The 20,649-nt window shown below is 44.6% G+C and overlaps 1 protein-coding gene across 1 annotated transcript in view; it reads left to right on the forward strand.

The window, feature by feature from the left end:
* Positions 1–20,649, forward strand: part of LOC134677788 (uncharacterized) — an 87,264-nt gene that overhangs the window by 39,846 nt on the left and 26,769 nt on the right. The window contains exons 23-39 of the mRNA XM_063536215.1: positions 392–496; positions 2,178–2,292; positions 4,246–4,412; positions 6,571–6,625; positions 7,020–7,072; positions 9,526–9,652; positions 10,408–10,494; positions 11,114–11,215; positions 11,950–12,090; positions 12,930–13,069; positions 14,422–14,613; positions 16,085–16,189; positions 16,741–16,955; positions 17,267–17,419; positions 17,733–17,832; positions 18,650–18,723; positions 20,317–20,422. Coding sequence (XP_063392285.1) covers positions 392–496; positions 2,178–2,292; positions 4,246–4,412; positions 6,571–6,625; positions 7,020–7,072; positions 9,526–9,652; positions 10,408–10,494; positions 11,114–11,215; positions 11,950–12,090; positions 12,930–13,069; positions 14,422–14,613; positions 16,085–16,189; positions 16,741–16,955; positions 17,267–17,419; positions 17,733–17,832; positions 18,650–18,723; positions 20,317–20,422 — 2,037 coding nt within the window. The remainder of the gene's footprint in view (positions 1–391; positions 497–2,177; positions 2,293–4,245; positions 4,413–6,570; positions 6,626–7,019; positions 7,073–9,525; positions 9,653–10,407; positions 10,495–11,113; positions 11,216–11,949; positions 12,091–12,929; positions 13,070–14,421; positions 14,614–16,084; positions 16,190–16,740; positions 16,956–17,266; positions 17,420–17,732; positions 17,833–18,649; positions 18,724–20,316; positions 20,423–20,649) is intronic.

The following is a 20,649-nucleotide window of genomic DNA, read 5'->3' on the forward strand; positions in this document are numbered from 1 at the left end:
TCGCATGCGAGTTTCATTACATTGCGGGTTTTGACCATCAGTCGGTTGAATTTGGCGTAAGCAACAGTCCGCAATGTAACAAATCGCATGCGAGTTCGCGCACCGTCTAAATCAGCCCTTAGACTCTGGACTCTAAATCGTTATCTGCCATCATTGAGTATCAATCATCATCATCATCTCAGCCATAAGACGTCCACTGCTGAACATAGGCCTCCCCCTTATGGGGGGTGAATGCCATAATCGCCCCGCTTGGCAGGCGGGTTGGCGATCGCAGTCGAGTACACCGAATTTGAGGGACGCTGCTGCCCGTCCACCGGTGGCCTTTGAGTGGGATGGGATGGATGGGCTTTGAGTATCAATATATATTTTATATTTATGTGGTTGTTTCCAGAGCAAGGACTTCACATGGATTCAGAAGCGCGCCGCAGCCATCATGCCCGGACCACGCGGGGAACACTCGGCGATCGGTAAATCTGCCAAACGGGCCGGCATCGGGGTAAGTCATGCTATCAATATTAGAGATACACCGGATATTCGGTTATTATCCGGTATCCGGCCTATTCGGCCGTTATTTTTATAACCGGCCGAATACCGGATAGTGACCTACTATCCGGCCGAATACGGGATAGTAACTTTGCTTGATTTCGGAGTAAACAAATTGGATTTAAGAAACAGTCACGTCGTAAGTAATCGTACTCGTTTATTACATTTTGAAACAATTTAAATATTCCACTCACTTGCACGAGCACTCATTTTGAACCTAGGGTATCGTCTTGGGTCGTCCCATTCGTTTTTCGTCAACTTCTTAAATTAGTCCTATTTTGCTTTCGTCACTCATTCAAAATTCGTAACAATTGTCGGTGGCTTTCAATGTAGAATGAGTGACGAAAGCAGAATAGGACTAATTTAAGAACTTGACGAAAAACGAATGGGACGACTCAAGACGATACCGAACCTAGAAATGAGTCCGCGTGAACGTTCACTACGAAACAGATCAAAACCACTTAAACAACCGAATTGTAGGTATAGTTCCGCCGGCCGAATATTCGCGGCCGGATAACGAATATTGAATCAGGCCTAACATCCCGGTATCCGGTATCTGGCCAAACAACTATCCGTTGCATCTCTAATCAATATTATCATCATAAAGGTGAAACTTTTTGAAAGCCATCTGTCAAACCCAAGCACGTTATGTATACGCCAAAATCGCTGGCATAAACTTGCTGCTTAATTTGATTCACTTTGCCAAACGATGAACCAAATTGAGTATCACACGTGGGCTATAATTATATGGATGAATTGTATATACTTAGGTGGTCGTTTGAAGGGTTAATTGTCCCCATGAGCTCCATCATCCGGTACATGGATATAGTCGGAAAAGCTCTTGAGTAGTTGACGGATCTTTTCTAGGGGGTAATTGCACAAAAGATCCCTATGGGTCGAAGTATATCCGCAAGAGCCCCCGAAAACAATAAGATAAGATTTATTTTATTTTTATATGAGCCTAGTGTGTCCTACTGCTGGGCAAAGGCCTCCCTCCTCCCTTTCCACGTATCCCGGTCTTGACCCGTCTCCCGCTAGTTCCTATCAAAGGCGTCAAGGTCATCTCGCCAACGCCGTCGAGGTTTGCCGCGACCCCGTGTTTGATGTGGGACCCAATTGGTTGTTGTTTTAGCCCACAAGTCATCTGGCATACGACAAACGTGCGCCCAGTCCCATTTCAGCTTGGCGGCTGTTTCAGCCACATCATCAGCTATTTGGGTTTCGGAGTGTTTCTAATGCGATCGGTTAACTTCACGCCGAGAATACTACGCTCCATGGCGCGTTGACAAACCTTGAGGGTGGATAAGATAAGATAAGATAACAGGGGTTAATTGTTGACTTCAATTTTCTTACACACTGAAAGAAAAATCATTAGTAAACTAAACCAGGAATTAAAATACAGTTCTGTACTGGGGGAAAAAATGAAGTTTAGTAATAATTATAGACGTTTCACTATATCTGTAAAGTTTATTTATTTCTACAAACAGCTCAGTAATCCTAAATCTAATTTCAACAAACAGATAATAGAAATTGCAAAAGTCAATTTGTTCTTATTAGTTGACTCTCCTTGTCCCCGGATTAAGCTTTTTTTGGAATTCTAAGTGTGTTTTTGTTATCCTTTTCTCTCCGTGCAGGATGAAGACAAAGCTGGAAGGACATTAGGGCTACCAGCTGTCGCAGCATTCGCGGCAGCCACCGCCGCGGTACCTCCGCCACACATGCATCAGGACCACATGTTCAACTTCCTAGGTCAGTCTTATGGGTATCGTCTTGGGTCGTCCCATTCGTTTTTCGTCAAGTTCTTAAATTAGTCCTATTCTGCTTTCGTCACTCATTCTACATTGAAAGCCACCGACGATTGCGACGAATGTAGAATGAGTGACGAAAGCAGAATAGGACTAATTTAAGAACTTGACGAAAAACGAATGGGATGACCCAAGACGATTCCGTCTTATGTAATGCTTAAAGTTCGTTATGTTTGAGCAACATTACCGTTGCCTGTGTGGGGTAATGCATCAATCCTGACCCAGTTCCGAGTGGAAACTCGTCTATCCACCATATGCCAACAGCGGATACTGTCTACTGATATTTCGGACTCAGTGCGCAGAGGCGAAGAAAGTTTGGAAAACTGTGATTGGACACACCGAAGGCAGAATATCACGCGGTCATTCACCAATAAGATGGACCGCTCAAGTTAAAGGCTCTGCTTTCTACACGGTCGTCAGAGACGCGTTGGACAGAAACCGGTGGAGACAGATCATCCGCTCCAGATGCAACTCTGATACTGACCACGATCCTCAGACATGAGGGACCGACCAAAGAGAGCCGTGGTAGCATTCGCGGCAGCCACCGCCACGGTGCCCGCGCCACACATGTATCAGGACCATATGTTCAATTTCCTAGGTCAGTCTACGTTATGTCTAACACTCGTTATGTTTGAAGAACATTAGCGTTGCCTGCCGTGAGGTAATGCATCAATCCTAACCCAGCTCCCGAGTGAAAACTCGTCTATTCACCATATGCCAACAGCGGATACTGTCTACTGATATTTCGGACTCAGTGCGCAGAGGCGAAGAAAGTTTGGAAAAAACTGTGATGGACACACCGAAGGCAGAAGATCAAGCGGTCGTCCACCAATAAGATGGACCGATCTAGTTAAAGACTCTGCTTTCTACACGGTCGTCAGAGACGCGTTGGACAGAAACCGGTGGAGACAGATCATCCGCTCCAGATGCAACTCTGATACTGACCACGATCCTCAGACATGAGGGACCGACCATATGTTCAATTTCCTAGGTCAGTTATGGTAGAAGAGCCGACTGCAATATTTAGAAACGACTTGATACCGCGATGAAATGCACAATGGTTTCCCATAAAAGTGATGTTAAATTTGATAGTCTGCCACGGCGGAACTTGCTTCGGCAAAAAAGAAGGCCACTTCCGGTGCGAAAAAAGGAAGCTGATTTAAAAACCCATCTGATACTGAAATAATAGTTATGGCGGCAGTTAGAAATTTACATGTAGACACAGAAAAGCGAAGTCTGTCATTACTTTTTTGCCGGATGTGCTTGGCAGACGCTCCCAAAGGTGACCATCGGGACCCCTAAATTAACCCATCTGATACCATCATGAACAGAGGTCGGACAGGGTGAGCTATTTACCTTATAATTTGACATGTATTACGTCATATTATAAAGCAAATAGCTCACCCCCGCCGACCTCTGATCATGAAACCAATTCTAGTCGGTAGGTATGAACCCTCATTTCAGGAATATATACGTCTGCCAAGGCTTTTTCTGGCGAAACATCTTAAAGCCGACCACTGACTAACAGGCCGCCGGACGGTATCGGCCAGTCAGTTCGAACAAAAATTTGACAGCTTCGAACAGCTGACCGGCCGATACCGGTATCGTCTTGGGTCGTCCCATTCGTTTTTCGTCAAGTTCTTACATTAGTCCTATTCTGCTTTCGTCACTCATTGTACATTTGTCACAATCGTCGGTGGCTTTCAAAGTAGAATGAGTGACAAAAGCAGAATAGGACTAATTTATGAACTTGACGAAAAACGAATGGGACGACCCAAGACGATACCGGACTGTTAGTCAGTGGTCGGTCGGCTTAACACGTTATAAGGCCGGGTTTTTAAATGGTATAGTTTCAAATTCGTACCTACTTAAAAATTCTATTTATCCATTCCCATAGACGCTGGCGCGGACTACTATCTCCAGCACGTGAAGCAGACGGGCAACAAGAACATCAACATCGAAGACTTGTCGCAGAAGTTCGAGATGGGCGCCAACACCTTCTCCATCGCCCTGGAGGAAGCTTACGCGAGGCTGCCTTTGCGACTGCCTGATGAACCCACCGGGGTATGTATAGCTAGAGGCCTTTGGGCCCCACTGGTTACCAGTTCGAGATGGGCGCCAACACCTCCATCGCGCTGGAAGAAGCTTACGCCAGGCTGCCTTTGCGACTGCCTGATGAACCCACCGGGGTATGTATAGCTAGAGGCCTTTGGGCCCCACTGGTTACTAGTTTGAGATGGGCGCCAACACCTCCATCGCGCTGGAGGAAGCTTACACGAGGCTGCCTTTGCGGCTGCCTGATGAACCCACCGGGGTATGTATAGCTAGAGGCCTTTGGGCCCCACTGGTTACCAGTTCGAGATGGGCGCCAACACCTCCATCGCCCTGGAGGAAGCTTACACGAGACTGCCTTTACGGCTGCCTGATGAACCCACCGGGGTATGTATAGCTAGAGGCCTTTGGGCCCCACTGATTACCAGTTCGAGATGGGCGCCAACACCTCCATCGCCCTGGAGGAAGCTTACACGAGGCTGCCTTTGCGGCTGCCTGATGAACCCACCGGGGTATGTATAGCTAGAGGCCTTTGGGCCCCACTGATTACCAGTTCGAGATGGGTGCAACACCTTCTCCATCGCGCTGGAGGAAGCTTACACGAGGCTACCTTTGCGGCTGCCTGATGAACCCACCGGGGTATGTATAGCTAGAGGCCTTTGGGCCCCACTGGTTACCAGAACGAGATGGGCGCCAACACCTCCATCGCCCTGGAGGAAGCTTACACGAGACTGCCTTTACGGCTGCCTGATGAACCCACCGGGGTATGTATAGCTAGAGGCCTTTGGGCCCCACTGATTACCAGTTCGAGATGGGCGCCAACACCTCCATCGCCCTGGAGGAAGCTTACACGAGGCTGCCTTTGCGGCTGCCTGATGAACCCACCGGGGTATGTATAGCTAGAGGCCTTTGGGCCCCACTGATTACCAGTTCGAGATGGGTGCAACACCTTCTCCATCGCGCTGGAGGAAGCTTACACGAGGCTACCTTTGCGGCTGCCTGATGAACCCACCGGGGTATGTATAGCTAGAGGCCTTTGGGCCCCACTGATTACCAGTTCGAGATGGGTGCAACACCTTCTCCATCGCGCTGGAGGAAGCTTACACGAGGCTACCTTTGCGGCTGCCTGATGAACCCACCGGGGTATGTATAGCTAGAGGCCTTTGGGCCCCACTGATTACCAGTTCGAGATGGGCACCAACACCTCCATCGCGCTGGAGGAAGCTTACACGAGGCTGCCTTTGCGGCTGCCTGATGAACCTACCGGGGTATGTGTAGCCTCCTGACTGCCAGATGCGGAGTCTCTCAGATCCATTGCAATTGTTCGATCTATAACAAAACACTGTTTTTGATTTCAACTCTACTTCACATAGCATTATTTTATTTAGTCCTCATGTCTGAATTCAACGGAACGATACCGCTGTCTTAAAAGGCAGGGTCGCCATGTACGGACGGTGTTAATCAAACAACAGCTTCGATGAAGATTATGATTTATTCTGATCTAATTGGGCAAGATACATGTTTTTATATGCACTAACGTACTACTTATATATTACACTACAGATCTTTAAGGGAACCACTGATTGTTTCTGACGATATCAGCCTGTCAGTTAAACGAAAAATTTTACAGCTCTGAACAACTGACAGGCTGATATCGCCCGGCGAACTGGTATTCTGCCCCTTGAATAATGTAGGTAGGTACCTGAGTGAGATATGGCACTTCGTTTACTCTGCTTCAGTGGCGCAATATGATATGTATGTATGTATGTAAACACTTTATTGTACATTATACAGGTATACAGGTAAGTAGGTCATCGGCTTAGACAAATGAAAACGAACTATACTAAACTTACATATGTGACGTCCCATGGGTACCTTATGGCGGTTGGCGCTTACGCTATTATTAACGCCGCTCCAATATTATTGCGGCGCTATGCGACGTAAGCGCCAGCCGCCATAAGGTACCTTTTGCCATGGAACGTCACATATACTAATATGTGACGTTATCTATGAAAAGGGACCTTATTGTTGATGGCGCTTACGCCATTATTGGCGATGCTTCGACACAAATACAATGCCGCGCGACGCTGTGCGGCGTAAGCGCCATCGACATTAAGGTCCCTTTTCATAGATAATGCCCCAAATTATACTAAAATTATGATCGTTATAGGAAGGCGCCGAGGCCGGGGGCGGGGAAGCGGGGGAAGAGACTGAAGAAATAAAACGTAAGTAGAATTTGCTCCTTGAATTTCGGTTTTTAGAATTTACTCTTAAACACAGAACTAAAACAAGTTTACTATTTTAGGGTTCCGTACCCAAAGGGTAAAAACGGGACTATTACTAAGACTCCACTGTCCGTCTGTCTGTCACCAGGCTGTAGGTACCGTGATAACTAGACAGTTGAAATTTTCACAGATGATGTATTTCTGTTGTCGCTAGTTATAACAAATACTATAAGTACTAAAAAGTACGGAACCCTCGGTGGACGAGTCCGGATCGCCTGATGGAACACCAGACGGGTTGCAAGTGCGTTACTGACCTTTATGTTGGGAGTACGCTCTTACTGTTCCGATAACGATTGGTCCTATATACTGATACAATGATGCATTTGATTTTCAGAGATAAAAGACCTGATGACCAAAATGTGGAACGACCAGACGAAGCCGACACAGGTAGGCGCGGCTTATGGCAAACCCCAAAATTGGGGCCGAACGGATGTACTTTTAGCTACCTGTAGCAAAGCGACGAAATCGCGGAGTGAGACACGCCTGGTACAAATAACAAAACTTTGGCATCAAGATAGGATCTACAGTCGTTTTGTAAAATTGACCTGTATAAAATTCATCTTCTCCTTCCTGGCGCTATCCCGGCATTTTGCCACGACTCATGGGAGTCTGGGGTCCGCTTGGCAACTAATACCAAGAATTGGCCTAGGCACTAGTTTTTACGAAAGCGACTGCCAGTGCCATCTGACCTTCCAACCGAGACGGTAAACTAGGCCTTATTGGGATTAGTCCGGTTTCCTCACGATGTTTTCCTTCACCGAAAAGCGACTGGTAAGTAAGTATCAATAGTTATTTGTACAACAAGAGATTTTGATATTTCTTCGAGTGCTTATTTTGAGTCCCGTGCAAGCGAAACATTCTATAATAATTTAGAATCTTGAGTGGTAGTAAGGGATTCAAAAGCGCACGAGATGTAAATAACTTTGATCTCGTGTAGTACACAAAAATTTTCACCCTAAGCAGTGAGAACATACCTAGAGGTACAGAGATAATGGAACCCAAGTATATCGAACTTGTATTAGACCCCGCATGTTGAAATGACATTTGACTATAAAGGTCACTTGAATGTCATTTTGTCTCACTCAGTGAGCAAAATGCGATTTTGCTCACTGGGTGAGACAAAATGACTCAGTGAGCAAAATCGCATTTTGCTCACTGTTTTTAAGAAGCAAAGTACCCTTGTTCGAGCTGCTGAGGTGAAAATGATATTTCGTACAGAAGTTCCAAAAAACTCATTGGTACGAGCCGGGATTTGAACCCGCGACCTCCAGATTAAAAGTCGTACGCTCTTACCGCTAGGCCACCAGCGATCGGTGTTTTATTACCAAGATCAAATACAGGCACGTGGGAAATTGGAGTTGGTTGACTTGATGACTTGGTATCGTCTTGGGTCGTCCCATTCGTTTTTCGTCAAGTTCTTAAATTAGTCCTATTCTGCTTTCGTCACGCATTCTACATTGAAAGCCACCGACGATTGTGACGAATGTAAAATGGGTGACGAGAGCAGATTAGGACTAATTTAAGAACTTGACGAAAAACGAATGGGACGACCCAAGACGATACCGATGACTTTGGTTGTTGGGTGTCGAAGCTAATTCCTAAAGTAGTCTATTTTTTTTTCACTGGTTTGTTTGTTAACTAGAGATGCACCGGATATACGGTTACTATCCGGTATCCGGCCTATCCGGTCATTATTTTACTATACGGTCGGATACCGGATAGTGACCTACTATCCGGCCGGATACCGGATAGTAACATTGCTTGATTTCGGAGTAAACAAATTGGATTTAAGAAACAGACACGGTCATAATCGTACTTGTTTATTATTTTAAAAATTTAATTATTCCACTGACTTGCACGCGCACTCATTTCGAACCTAGAAATGAGTCTGCGCGAACGTTTACTAGGAAACAGGTCAAACCTGCAGAATGCGCACCTGAAAAACCGAAATGAAGGTATAGTTCCGCTGGCCGAATATTCGGCGGCCGGATACCGGATATTCGGCCGATGGTCAGGCCGAATATCCGGTATCCGGCCAAACAACTATCCGTTGCATCTCTATTAACAACATAATACTGGTTGTTTTTTAGTCACCTGGAATAATTTACGGGGTGAATTATAGGCCATACTGAGCAACTTTTAGTATGTGACCAACCCCAAAATCGCGAAAAAACAATTGGTGTTTCATAAAAAATGTCAAGGTCAGATAGCCAAAATGTATGTGGCTTTCCATCAGAGAAGGCTCCTTATTCTTCATGTGCATAAATAAGGACCTTCTCTGATGGAAAGCCACATATAGGGTCTATCAACTTAAGGGTCTTACGGTGTTAGTTCGTAGAGTAAAAATATTAAAATGGCTTGATAACCATTTGTAATTTTTCACCACACCAGCAGAGCTCGCAAAGGCTTACTTTGCACTTCAAAAGCTGATAGCAAAGTTGCATTTTATTCACATGTGAGGCAAAGTAATCAAATGCAAATTTTGAGTTGTTTTCTTATGTTTGCTGGTAGAATTGACTTTTAAATGATGATTTTGGATGATAAAATAAATATTTAATAACATTCATTTGGATTTGATTTGGATTGGTTTTGTTTGATATTTTACATTTAATATTTGCTTCGGGTTGGTGTGGTGAAAAATTATGTGTTTCACTCGGGGGCAAATTTTGTTTAACCCTCGTACTTTGAAATCCTCGCAACGCTCAAGATTCCATTTTTCGAACCACTCGCTACGCTCGTGGTTCAATTTTGGAATCTTTCGCCTGCTCGGGTATCAATATTAGTACGAGCGGTTTAACAACAACTTTGCCCCCTTGTAAAACAAATAACTATTTTTCCAGACTGCGTTACTCCTCGGTGACTACCACCAACTGGGGGTGTGGTGGTCGGCCGGTGGCCAAGTGGTCGCCTTCGACCCGGCGCCCACCATGCCACGTCTTATGCTCACGGAGCATCGGATACAGAAAGGTGAGAAAGAATCCGTCAAGAGCACCCTAAACCGGCGAGCGTGTATGAGGAATGTTATGAATGTGAAGGAAGCGAAAGAGGTATGTCAGGATCGTAGCAAGTGGAAACCCGTGGTCTTTGCCTACCCCTCCGGGAAATAGGCGTGATTATATGTATGTATGTATGTATGAGAAAGAATCCATCTTGTCTAAGGCTGGCTTGTAACCAAAATTGTAACCATTTTAATACACAGATATATTTTTATATCAAATTTCTATAAAGAAAAATACCCTGTATGTAATTGCATGAATTCCATAGTAATTTAAATTATATTTTTTCTTATTTACTCGTAATGGAAGTAAATTATAAGATGTAATGTTTTGAAAAGATATGTCCCGCCGAGGGGGGACTTAAATCGGTATCGACTTGGGTCGTCCCATTCGTTTTTCGTCAAGTTCTTAAATTAGTCCTATTCTGCTTTCGTCAATCATTCTACATTGAAAGCCACCGACGATTGTGACGAATGTAGAATGAGTGACGAAAGCAGAATAGGACTAATTTGAGAACTTGACGAAAAACGAATGGGACGACCCAAGACGATACCCTTAAATCTTTTCGAGGCAGAGGCGTAGGGTTGGAGCCGGTGTAGCTTTATTTGACGTTCATAAGCGCATTGTAATATGCCTACTTGAATAAACTATTTTTATTTTTATCTTATCTTATTTTATCTTATCTTATTTTATCTTATCTTTATATTATCTTATGTGTGTGTGCAGGTGACGAGATCCGTCTCCAGCGCATCAGGGATGAGATGGTCGGTGAAGCAGGGGGCGGGGGGGACGAGGACGAGGAAGTGGGGGGCGGTGAGTCAATGTTTAATCATTTAACTATTTAAATCTTTTGACCACCAAAGACGTCAACTGACGCGCTCGGCTACAACCCAGTATTAACCTTTCTGCATTCCAGCAAGGTTTATGATGACGATGACACGCGACGTTCAAAAGATTAAATACCGTAGAGGCTCCAGTGCTCGACACAGCTCCAATAATCGACATTTTCAATCATAATGTCATAGCAATAAAGTTGACAGCAAGATGTCGAATGTACTATTATCTATCTTATCTTAGCTTATCCTTTCCTCCTTGGCTTGTCAATGTAGAGTCAGACCAAGAAAAGTCTGCAGCGGATTTGATAGCCCACTCAGTGCAAGTGTCATTTGAAACGTCATACTTCTATGAAATTATGACGTGTAAATAACACTCGCACTGCGTGGGCTATCAAATCCGCTGCAGACTTTGCTTGGCCCAACTCTAGCGCTATTTAAATTATTGAGTTTTACAATTGTTTAACTACAGATGCCTGATTCGTTGCCACAGAGGAGTTATTTTCTTATCTTATCTTATCGTATCTTATATCATCTCATCTTATCTTATCTTATCTCATCTTATCTTATCTGATCTTATATTACCTTATGTTTGACAGAGGGCGAGGCACAGCCGGAGCCGGAGCCGACACCGGTGCCGCGCGAGGCCACGCCGGTCCTCATGGTCTTTGCCAGTCCTTCCGAGTTCATTGACAAACTCAGTAAGTACTCGTACAATAGTCATTTGTTTTACAAGGGGGCAAAGTTGTTATTTAACCGCTCGTGCTAATATTGCAAAATAATATAAAATGGAATCTTGAGCGTTGCGAGGGTTTCATTCAAAGCACGAGGTTTAAACTAAATTTCCTCCCGAGTGAAACACAAAATTTTTCACCACACCAACCCGAAGCAAATATTAAATGTAAAATATCGAACAAAATCAAACCAAATCAAATCCAAATCATCATCATCATCATCATCATTTCAGCCTATATACGTCCCACTGCTGAGCACAGGCCTCCTCTCATGCGCGAGAGGGCTTGGGCTATAGTCCCCACGCTAGCCCAATGCGGATTGGGGACTTCACATACACCTTTAAATTTCTTCGCAGATGTATGCAGGTTTCCTCACGATATTTTCCTTCACCGAAAAGCTAGTGGTAAATATCAAATGATATTTCGTACATAAGTTCCGAAAAACTCATTGGTACGAGCCAGGATTTGAACCCGCGACCTCCGGATTGAAAGTCAGACGTCATATCCACTCGGCCACCACTGCTTACTCGGCCACCACTGCTTCAAATCCAAATTAATATAAATATTTATCATCCAAAATCATCATTTAAAAGTCAATTCTACCGGCCGAATATCGGTTCTGAAATTCTATTGGCGGGGTATGCGGCCGATAAATCGTACTATGCCTGGAAAAGGGTTAATTATATATTTTTTAATTTCAGCACTTCAAGGCCCCCTGGACCGCAAGCAATGCCTGGCCCCATACAAGCTGTACACCGTCAAGGTCATCAACGAGCTGACCTCTCTGCTCAAGGACAAGCGACCCGCGCCCAAAGGAGGGGAGGACGAGGGCGAGGGAGAAGGTATGATGCTTACTGTAACTGTCCCACTCAAAAGCGGTCTGTTCCCGACAACGGTATCGTCTTGGGTCGTCCCATTCGTTTTTCGTCAAGTTCTTAAATTGGTCCTATCCTGCTTTCGTCATTCATTCTACATTCGTTACAATCGTCGGTGGCTTTCAATGTAGAATGAGTGACGAAAGTAGAATAGGACTAATTTAAGATCTTGACGAAAAACGAATGGGACGCCCCAAGACGATACCCCGACAACTTACTCACTTACTCGTCTGGCGCAGCGACCCAAAGTGTGTCTTGGCGTCTGACACGACTGCTCGCCACTGATCCCGGTCCTGTGCCGTTTCTCGTCAGTCTTCAATCTGGAGCTCGCGCAGATCAGCGTCCACCACATCCGCCTATCGATACCTGTGCCATTATATATAAAGTTGTCCCCTAAACTTCCGCCCATCAATACCTGGGCCATTATATTTAAAATTTGTGAAATTTTATGTTACTTCTTCTCAGAATCACGAGCTCTTTCTATCATAATAGGAGAAAAAAAAGTGTGCCAAGGTTTTTATTTCCATTCTCTTACCATTTTTTCATAGACTTTGTATGGCGGTCACGGAATGGAAAGATCGAAGATTGAATGGAAATTTTGGGACACTTTTTTTTCCTATGATCAAAAGAGCTCAGAATGATTCCGAGCACCTAAAATAACATAAAAAATCTCAATTTTGATAAAAAGTGTAGGGGACACAACTTCAAATGAAACGCACCTTCCCGGGGTTTTCCCGCGATAACGCGAGGAAGAAGAGACAGAAATAAAATAAAATATTATTATTAACGTGAGATTAATTTTTCAGAGACCGAAGTCCTAGTGGATCCCCTGAGCGACGATGCAATTGGAAAGTACATGGTGCGGACGGGCCGCACGGTCGCGTCAGTCCGCGGTCGCGTCGCTCAACACGAGAACTACTTCAGCGAACCGGCGAGGGACAACCAGGTGTGTATGGAGCCCTAGTGGGGGCTGGGAGGCCTACTAGTACCCTTTGGTCTATTGGTCCCTCTTCGTTAACCCTTTACCAGACTGACAGTACGTGGCGCAACGTCCCGAAGTGGATCTTGGCCTCCGACACCAAAGACCGCCATGCTACTCTGTCCAAAGCCGTTTCTGTTCAGTCGACGGCGCCGAGTTCGCTAAGGTCTTTCTGCACTTCGTCTCTCCAGCGGTACCTAGGGCGTCCAGACGGCCTTCGGCCACTTGGTACTCCAGAGTATGCCCTCTATGCGCGATCTTCCCCCAGCCGGACTACGTGCCCGAGCCATCGGAGTCTAGCAGCTTTCGATTCTCCAATGATGTTCGGTTTGGACACCAGTTCTATCCCCTGGTTCTTGCGGAGCGACGATGCAATTGGAAAGTATATGGTGCGGACGGGCCGCACGGTCGCGTCAGTCCGCGGCCGCGTCGCTCAACACGAGAACTACTTCAGCGAACCGGCGAGGGACAACCAGGTGTGTAAGGAGCCCTAGTGGGGGCTGGGAGGCCTACTAGTACCCTTTGGTCTATTGGTCCCTCTTCGTTAACCCTTTACCAGACTGACAGTACTTACTGCTGTGGCGCAACGACCCGAAGTGGATCTTGGCCTCCGACACCAAAGAACGCCATGTCACTATGTCCAGTTCTGTCCAGTCGACGGCGCCGAGTTCGCTAAGGTCTTTCTGCACTTCGTCTCTCCAGCGGTACCTAGGGCGTCCAGACGGCCTTCGGCCACTTGGTACCCCAGATTACGCCCTCCAGACTGCGCGATCACCCCCCATCCGGACTACGGGCCCGAGCCATCGGAGTCTAGCGGCCTTTGATTCTCCAATGATGTTCGGCTTGGGCACCAGTTCTCCTGGTTCTTGCGGAGCGATGATGCACTTTTAAAGTATATGGTGCGGACGGGCCGCACGGTCGCGTCGCACAACATGAGAACTACTTCAGCGAACCGGCGAGGGACAACCAGGTGTGTATGGAGCCCTAGTGGAGGCCAAGGAAGGGGAGGCACTAGTAAGCCACCAGAACTGTCAAATTTCTATAGAAACTTTTTCACTTTTGCTGCAAAGTTGGTGCAGAGTTAGCTTCAACGAAACTCTAATCCCCGTATACCATCGAGCTGATCTGGTAGCGGGTCCAGTAGGTGGTTACTGGTCGGTAGAACCTTCAATATTATGCGCATATGATTCGTTTTATTAAACCTACTTTTGGGAGTGTAATGTGCAGTAGACATTTGGTAAATAATGTTTTTAAACTGAAATTTTCGTAGAAACTTCATTTCTCATGGCGTATTTCATGTCAACCATTTTCTTTGACAGGACGCCGCCATGTCAGTGGTAGCCATCGCGGTCGCGCACATCGAGCCATGCCACTACTGGAAGCCAGCCCTAATCGACGCTGTGGTCAAATATGGTGACCGATTGTATACAATGTCGCTGGGGAGTGCGAAAAAGCCACCGCGGGTGACCACTTCAGAGTGTGTGCGGGACTATAGGATGACTCACTTTAACGTAAGTACTACTACTAGTAGTAGTAGTAGTAGTAGTAGTAGTAGTAGTAGTAGTAGTGGTATCGTCTTGGGTCGTCCCATTCGTTTTTCGTCAAGTTCTTAAATTAGCCCTATTCTGCTTTCGTCACTCCTTCTACATTCGTTACAATCGTCGGTGGCTTTCAATGTAGAATGAGTGACGAAAGTAGAATAGAACTAATTTAAGAACTTGACGAAAAACGAATGGGACGACCGTAGTAGTAGTAGCAGTAGTAGTAGTAGTAACTTAGTAGTAGTAGTAAACTCTTTATTGTACAAAAAGACATATTAAAAATAACATAAAAATAGTAAGAAGTACAAAGGCTAACTTATCCCTTTGAGGGATATCTTCCAGTTAACCTTTGAGTAGATCCTAGTACCTTTGATTCTTTGAACCTTTGAGTAGTAATAGTCCTTTATGTTAGTCTGTAAGGTATTTGTAATATGGGCCTTATTGCCTGATTTTAAATGTTAAATACATACATATATACATACATACAGGGTCATTTTTGGACCGTAAGCCATATTGTGCGAGGTGATTAGGTAGCCCATACTGAACAACTTTTTCTATGGGACCAACTCCGAAATCACAAAAATTTTTTTGGCCGTTTCATACATTTTGGTCGAGTGGATGTCGACGTTTTTTATGGGAAGGTCAATTTATTTTTGGGGATTTCGGGGTTGGTCCCATAGAAAAAGTTGTTCAGTATGACCTACCTAATCACCTCGCACAATATGGCTAACGGTGCAAAAAATAACCCTGTATAATCACGCCTATTTCCCGGAGGGGTAGGCAGAGACCACGGATTTCCACTTGCTACGATCCTGACATACCTCTTTCGCTTCCTTCACTTTCATAACATTCCTCATACACGGTCGCCGGTTTAGGGTGCTCTTGACCTGGCCTTTCTTCAGGATTTCCCCAATATGATCAGAGAAAGTCCGCCGAGGTCTACCCCTTCCAACTTCCACTTCTCTTTTATACACTATCTTTGTTAGCTTTCTTTCACTTATTCTTTCTACGTTAAATAAGCTACATATAATTAAACGCACATAATCTATTTTATGGGGAGTTAATGCTTTTAATGCAAACGTTGTGGTCAAATATGGTCAGAATTTATACGATGTCGCTGGTAAGTGAGAGCAAGCCACCACGGGTGACTGCCAGTGTGCGGGACTATAGGATGACTAACTCTAACGTTAATCTAGGTCAGGAGTCTCCAAAGTTTCTACCTGAGGGCCATATTGCCCCTTAGAAACTTTCGCGAGGGTGTCTGGTTGCTGCTGTTAGGAACAGTTCCACTCTCAAAGAAGCCTGAACCCCTGGAGCCTGGTTCCGGCGGGCCGGACAGTGGGCGCTCGCTTTGGGTGTCGGCGGGCCGGGGCTTGTAGACTCCTGGTCTAGGTTTTGTAACCAAAGTGAAGTGATCAACCTCTGTCTGGTCTGGTTTCAGGTTACAACGACTGTAGGCGACGATGTAGTGAATGGCGATCTGAAGGCAGGCGACTCCGGATCACTACTCAATGTGCGTCGGGCCATCGCCAAATTCTTTGAATCGGTAAGTATATAGAGTACTAAATCTAAATAATGTTATAAAAAAAATGTGAGTTATATGGCGTTAGCGCTCAGCTCGCTAGCTCATAAGCGTCTGTCAAATCTAAGGGCCTCGCGTTGTATAGCAAAATAATTAGCAAAAAGATGATGCAGTAGAATATTTTTTTTCCTTTGGTTGATGCTTCCAGGCGTGGCTCACTCCGCGATTTCGTGGTGTCGCTAGTAGTACATGCGGCCCACACCACTTTTGGTGTCTAGCAGTAGTAGTTGCACCAACGCACCGCTACGGAACGGACGCCTGCTCGCGCTTGCGCCACCATGCGATCTTATCTGTCATGATAGACGCGTTTTAGAGAGTGATCATTCTGTACCTAGTATCTACTATTATTTATTCTGTGATGCTACTAGAGTTAGACCAAAAAAAGTCTCCAGCGATTTTGATAGCCCACGCAGTGCAACTGTTATTTTAATTTTCCGCCTTTTGTACGATATGTTTTCTTTTGTGCAATAAAGCTGAAATAAATAAATAATAATTAAATATCATGATATATCCAGAACAAGTACGGTGTGATCTGCGCGAAGGACTACTGCGTGGCGATCTGGCAAGGAGAGGCAGGCTCCTTCTGTATGTTCGACCCTCACTCCGTCGGGCCCACCGGGAAGGCATCGGCCATCGGAGGCGCTGGGCTGATTGTCTTCAGTACCACGGATGACCTGGCTGACACCTATCGGGAGAATGTGGAGGGACTGACTCGGCCAGGGAATAACCTGTTAGTGCTCTTAATTTTTTATTTTTCGGGGACTAATTAAGTTAAAATCCGTTGCATCTCCTCAAATTTGCAGGGTGTAAGATTTTTGGGACAATAATCCATAGATAACATTATTAAATTCTCTGTCCGGCTGATAAAAGTACCAGGAGATCATAGCTCAGTAGGAGCTTTCTTCGACCCTCACGGCATCGTACCGACTGGGAAATCATCTTATCGCTGTGGAGCGATAAGATGATGGAGTGTGGACTCTATGTACAAAAACACCATGATGATAAGACTGGCAAAAGAACCCGGCGCTCATAGCTCAGTAGAAAGTTCCGTTTCTTTGACCCTCACTCCGTCGGGGCTACCGGGAAGGCATCTGCCATCGGAGGCGCTGGGCTGATTGTCTTCAGTACCACGGATGACCTGGCTGACACCTATCGGGAGAATGTGGAGGGACTGACTCGGCCAGGGAATAACCTGTTAGTGCTCTTTCAAATACTTTTTTATTTATTTTACGCTCCTCAAAATTACGCCACATAAGATTTTTGGGACTAATCCATAGTTCACCGTTAAATTCTCTGTCCGGCTGATAAAAGTACCAGGAGCATATATCTCAGCAGGAGCTTTCTTCGACGTTCACAACATCGTACCGACTGGAAAATCATCTTGTCGCTCCACTCCACACTCCTGGTACAAAAACACCATAAAGCGACTGGCAAAAGTACCAGGCGCTCATAGCTCAGTAGGAAGTTCCGTGAACGAATACATCTTCTATTCTATGTTTTGTTTCAGTTTCTCGATAACTCCGATCTCGGTTACGTGGGAGTTCACTCCGATACCGGGCAAGGCGGTGGCACCGAGCGCCGTGCCCGACGAGGGCTATGAGTGCAAGGTGAGCGGACTTGTCATCCTCAAGTCAAGACAAAAGTTAGTTATTTCTGCCAACAAACTGTTATGCGGCGGTTGCACAAAAAACCGGTCAAGTGCGTGTCGGGTTCCGTACATAAGTCCGACTCACGCTTGACTGCACATTGGAGCATTCCACGGGCTGTCCCGTACAAACACGCATTTTATTTGCTGTGTTGCGACTTTTTTCTCGGCATTTAAAGCAGGCGATTATTTTTCTGTGCATATTTTTGACTATTTGTCATAGAAAAGGAAACTCTTATACCTTTAAATCTTCAGAAACTTCGCGTTTGTACGGGACAACGGTAGACGATTTCATGGAATGCTCCATTTCTAAATAGGTTTTCCTTTCATCTATAGGTAAATACTATTTTGTGTATTTTTTTTAATTTAGGCCAAGTAGTTTCAGAGATAAAGGGGGGGGGGGGAATGGTCGGACAGACAGACAGACAGACGCACGAGTGATCCTATAAGGGTTCCGTTTTTTCCTTTTGAGGTACGGAACCCTAAAAAAGGTAAAAATCTTCGTCTTCTTCTTTTCCCTGCACTTTTCCCACGTTATGTGGGGTCGGCACAACATGTTTTTCTGTTTAATCTTTCGTCACCTCAGCACTCACTCCTTTCTGTGTATATTACTGCTTTTTATCCGTTTTCTAGGGATACCATACTTAAGTTTTAGTTTTAGTTTGGCAGATAAGTAACAATAATTAATGTAACTTCTCTTTTAATAAAAAAAAAGTTTGATTTACATTGCTACTGACATATCCGGGTTGACAGACTATAACTTAATAATTGTTCGACAGGTGCTGACAGCATTCGTAGAGATGGGAAATGGCCGCACCATCCTACGGGGCTCGCGTCCGCCGGACTCTATGAGGTGAGTAACCTTCACGAAAGATCCAAATATATTCCAATTAACCCGCTTTGATGATTCATTTGAAGATAAGTCATAGTTCCCGAAAGTACAATCTAATTTGAATCTTGAATTGGAATGCTAAAGTTGAAATTCTAGAGGCGCGTATGTGGTCGATAAATCGTAAAATGCCTATACAAGGGCTAAAAGAAATTTGGTATGGGAATAGTTTGAGGCCTGGGGAAGGACAAGATAGTATTAATCATATCACCCCTTACCGAAGACAAGAGAAGGGTAAATAACTAATTATAAAGCCTGACAACAGTTTATTTAACCCTGAGATAGTGTCGCTGCAAACAGCTTACGTATGGCAATAATGTGCGTACGTCATGTATAGTTGGGGTAGTGGGCATTGGCTTCATGTTGATACTCGTATAATGTCAGAAACATTCCTTACAGAGAATTCGGTTCTTTCAATTTACCTAATCGTCAAAATCTGATTCTAAATATTTAATATTTATATATTCTTCGTTTTCTGACTCTGACGAAGTCTGATTTTCATCAGATGTTGTGTCGCTTTCAGGACGACCAACCTCTATTATAAAACGTTCAGTCTCCAATTCAATTATAGGACCTTTATTCCTATAATCGCCTTCAATTTTTTTAACATGATCACAGCAATTGCTTCAATTTTCTTGAGTTACTTCCTATACGATACGATAACCAGTTCAATACAACCGCACTATAAAACGTCAATACCGGTCATGTCAACTTTAAAATTTACCAACAACAACAAGTCAAACAACACAATCCTTCGTCTTTTTTAAGCTGTAAGTATTTGATTGCATTCACTACAATTTTTTAGCATCTTTGGAATATTTTTAATGGCATTTTTGTAATAAAACCGTTTATATTTGAATATATTCGTAGATATTTTCTATTTGTTCACATCGGTGACATTCGATGACATCCAACGTTCGTTGTCAAAGAGTACTTGTTGCCAGTAAAAGAAATTAGTACCATTGAAAATCCGCAAAATGGCGAGGGTCAAATAAACTGTTGTCAGGCTATACTTAGACGAAGCATGCATAAGCTATCTAGACTAGTCAATTTTTCGCCAATCTGATTAAATTGAGCGATCGACTCAGGACGTGCGGACGCAAACACCAAATGGCGGTATCGTCTTGGGTCGTCCCATTCGTTTTTCGTCAAGTTCTTAAATTAGTCCTATTCTGCTTTCGTCACTCATTCTACATTCGTCACAATCGTCGGTGGCTTTCAATGTAGAATGAGTGACGAAAGCAGAATAGGACTAATTTAAGAACTTGACGAAAAACGAATGGGACGACCCAAGACGATACCAATTTGGCTCGCCGTATTCAACCGCCGATAATGACCAATATTACCGATAAAATGAGGTGCGACTCCAAGAATACTATGTACTAATTTGTGAGGCCAGCATTTTCGTTCTGGGGGTATTTTTTCAATTTAGATGGCTCTAACATCACCATAAATCTAAAATTGGTGATTAAATTGGAGATTGACGCCAATTTAATTTCTGATCAAATCGGTCGGTTGATCGTCTGGATATCGCTTTAATATTTCCCTTCGTGTCAGGTTCTGTCGCGATGCAGTACTGCAGTCGGCTGCAAGTGCAATAGTCGGTGCCTGCTTGTCGCAAGTACGTCAGCCGCATCTTTGGACAAGGAACACCGTTGATCAGGTTAGAAAGTTTTCCTGGTATCGTCTTGGGTCGTACCATTCGTTTTTCGTCAAGTTTTTAAATTAGTCCTATTCTGCTTTCGTCACTCATTCTACATTCGTCACAATAGTCGGTGGCTTTCAATGTAGAATGAGTGACGAAAGCAGAATAGGACTAATTTAAGAACTTGATGAAAAACGAATGGGACGACCCAAGATGATACCGTTTTCCTTCCGAAATATTAATCT

The sequence above is a fragment of the Cydia fagiglandana genome, chromosome 27 (genome assembly GCF_963556715.1).
Source record: "Cydia fagiglandana chromosome 27, ilCydFagi1.1, whole genome shotgun sequence".
Lineage (NCBI taxonomy): Eukaryota > Metazoa > Arthropoda > Insecta > Lepidoptera > Tortricidae > Cydia > Cydia fagiglandana.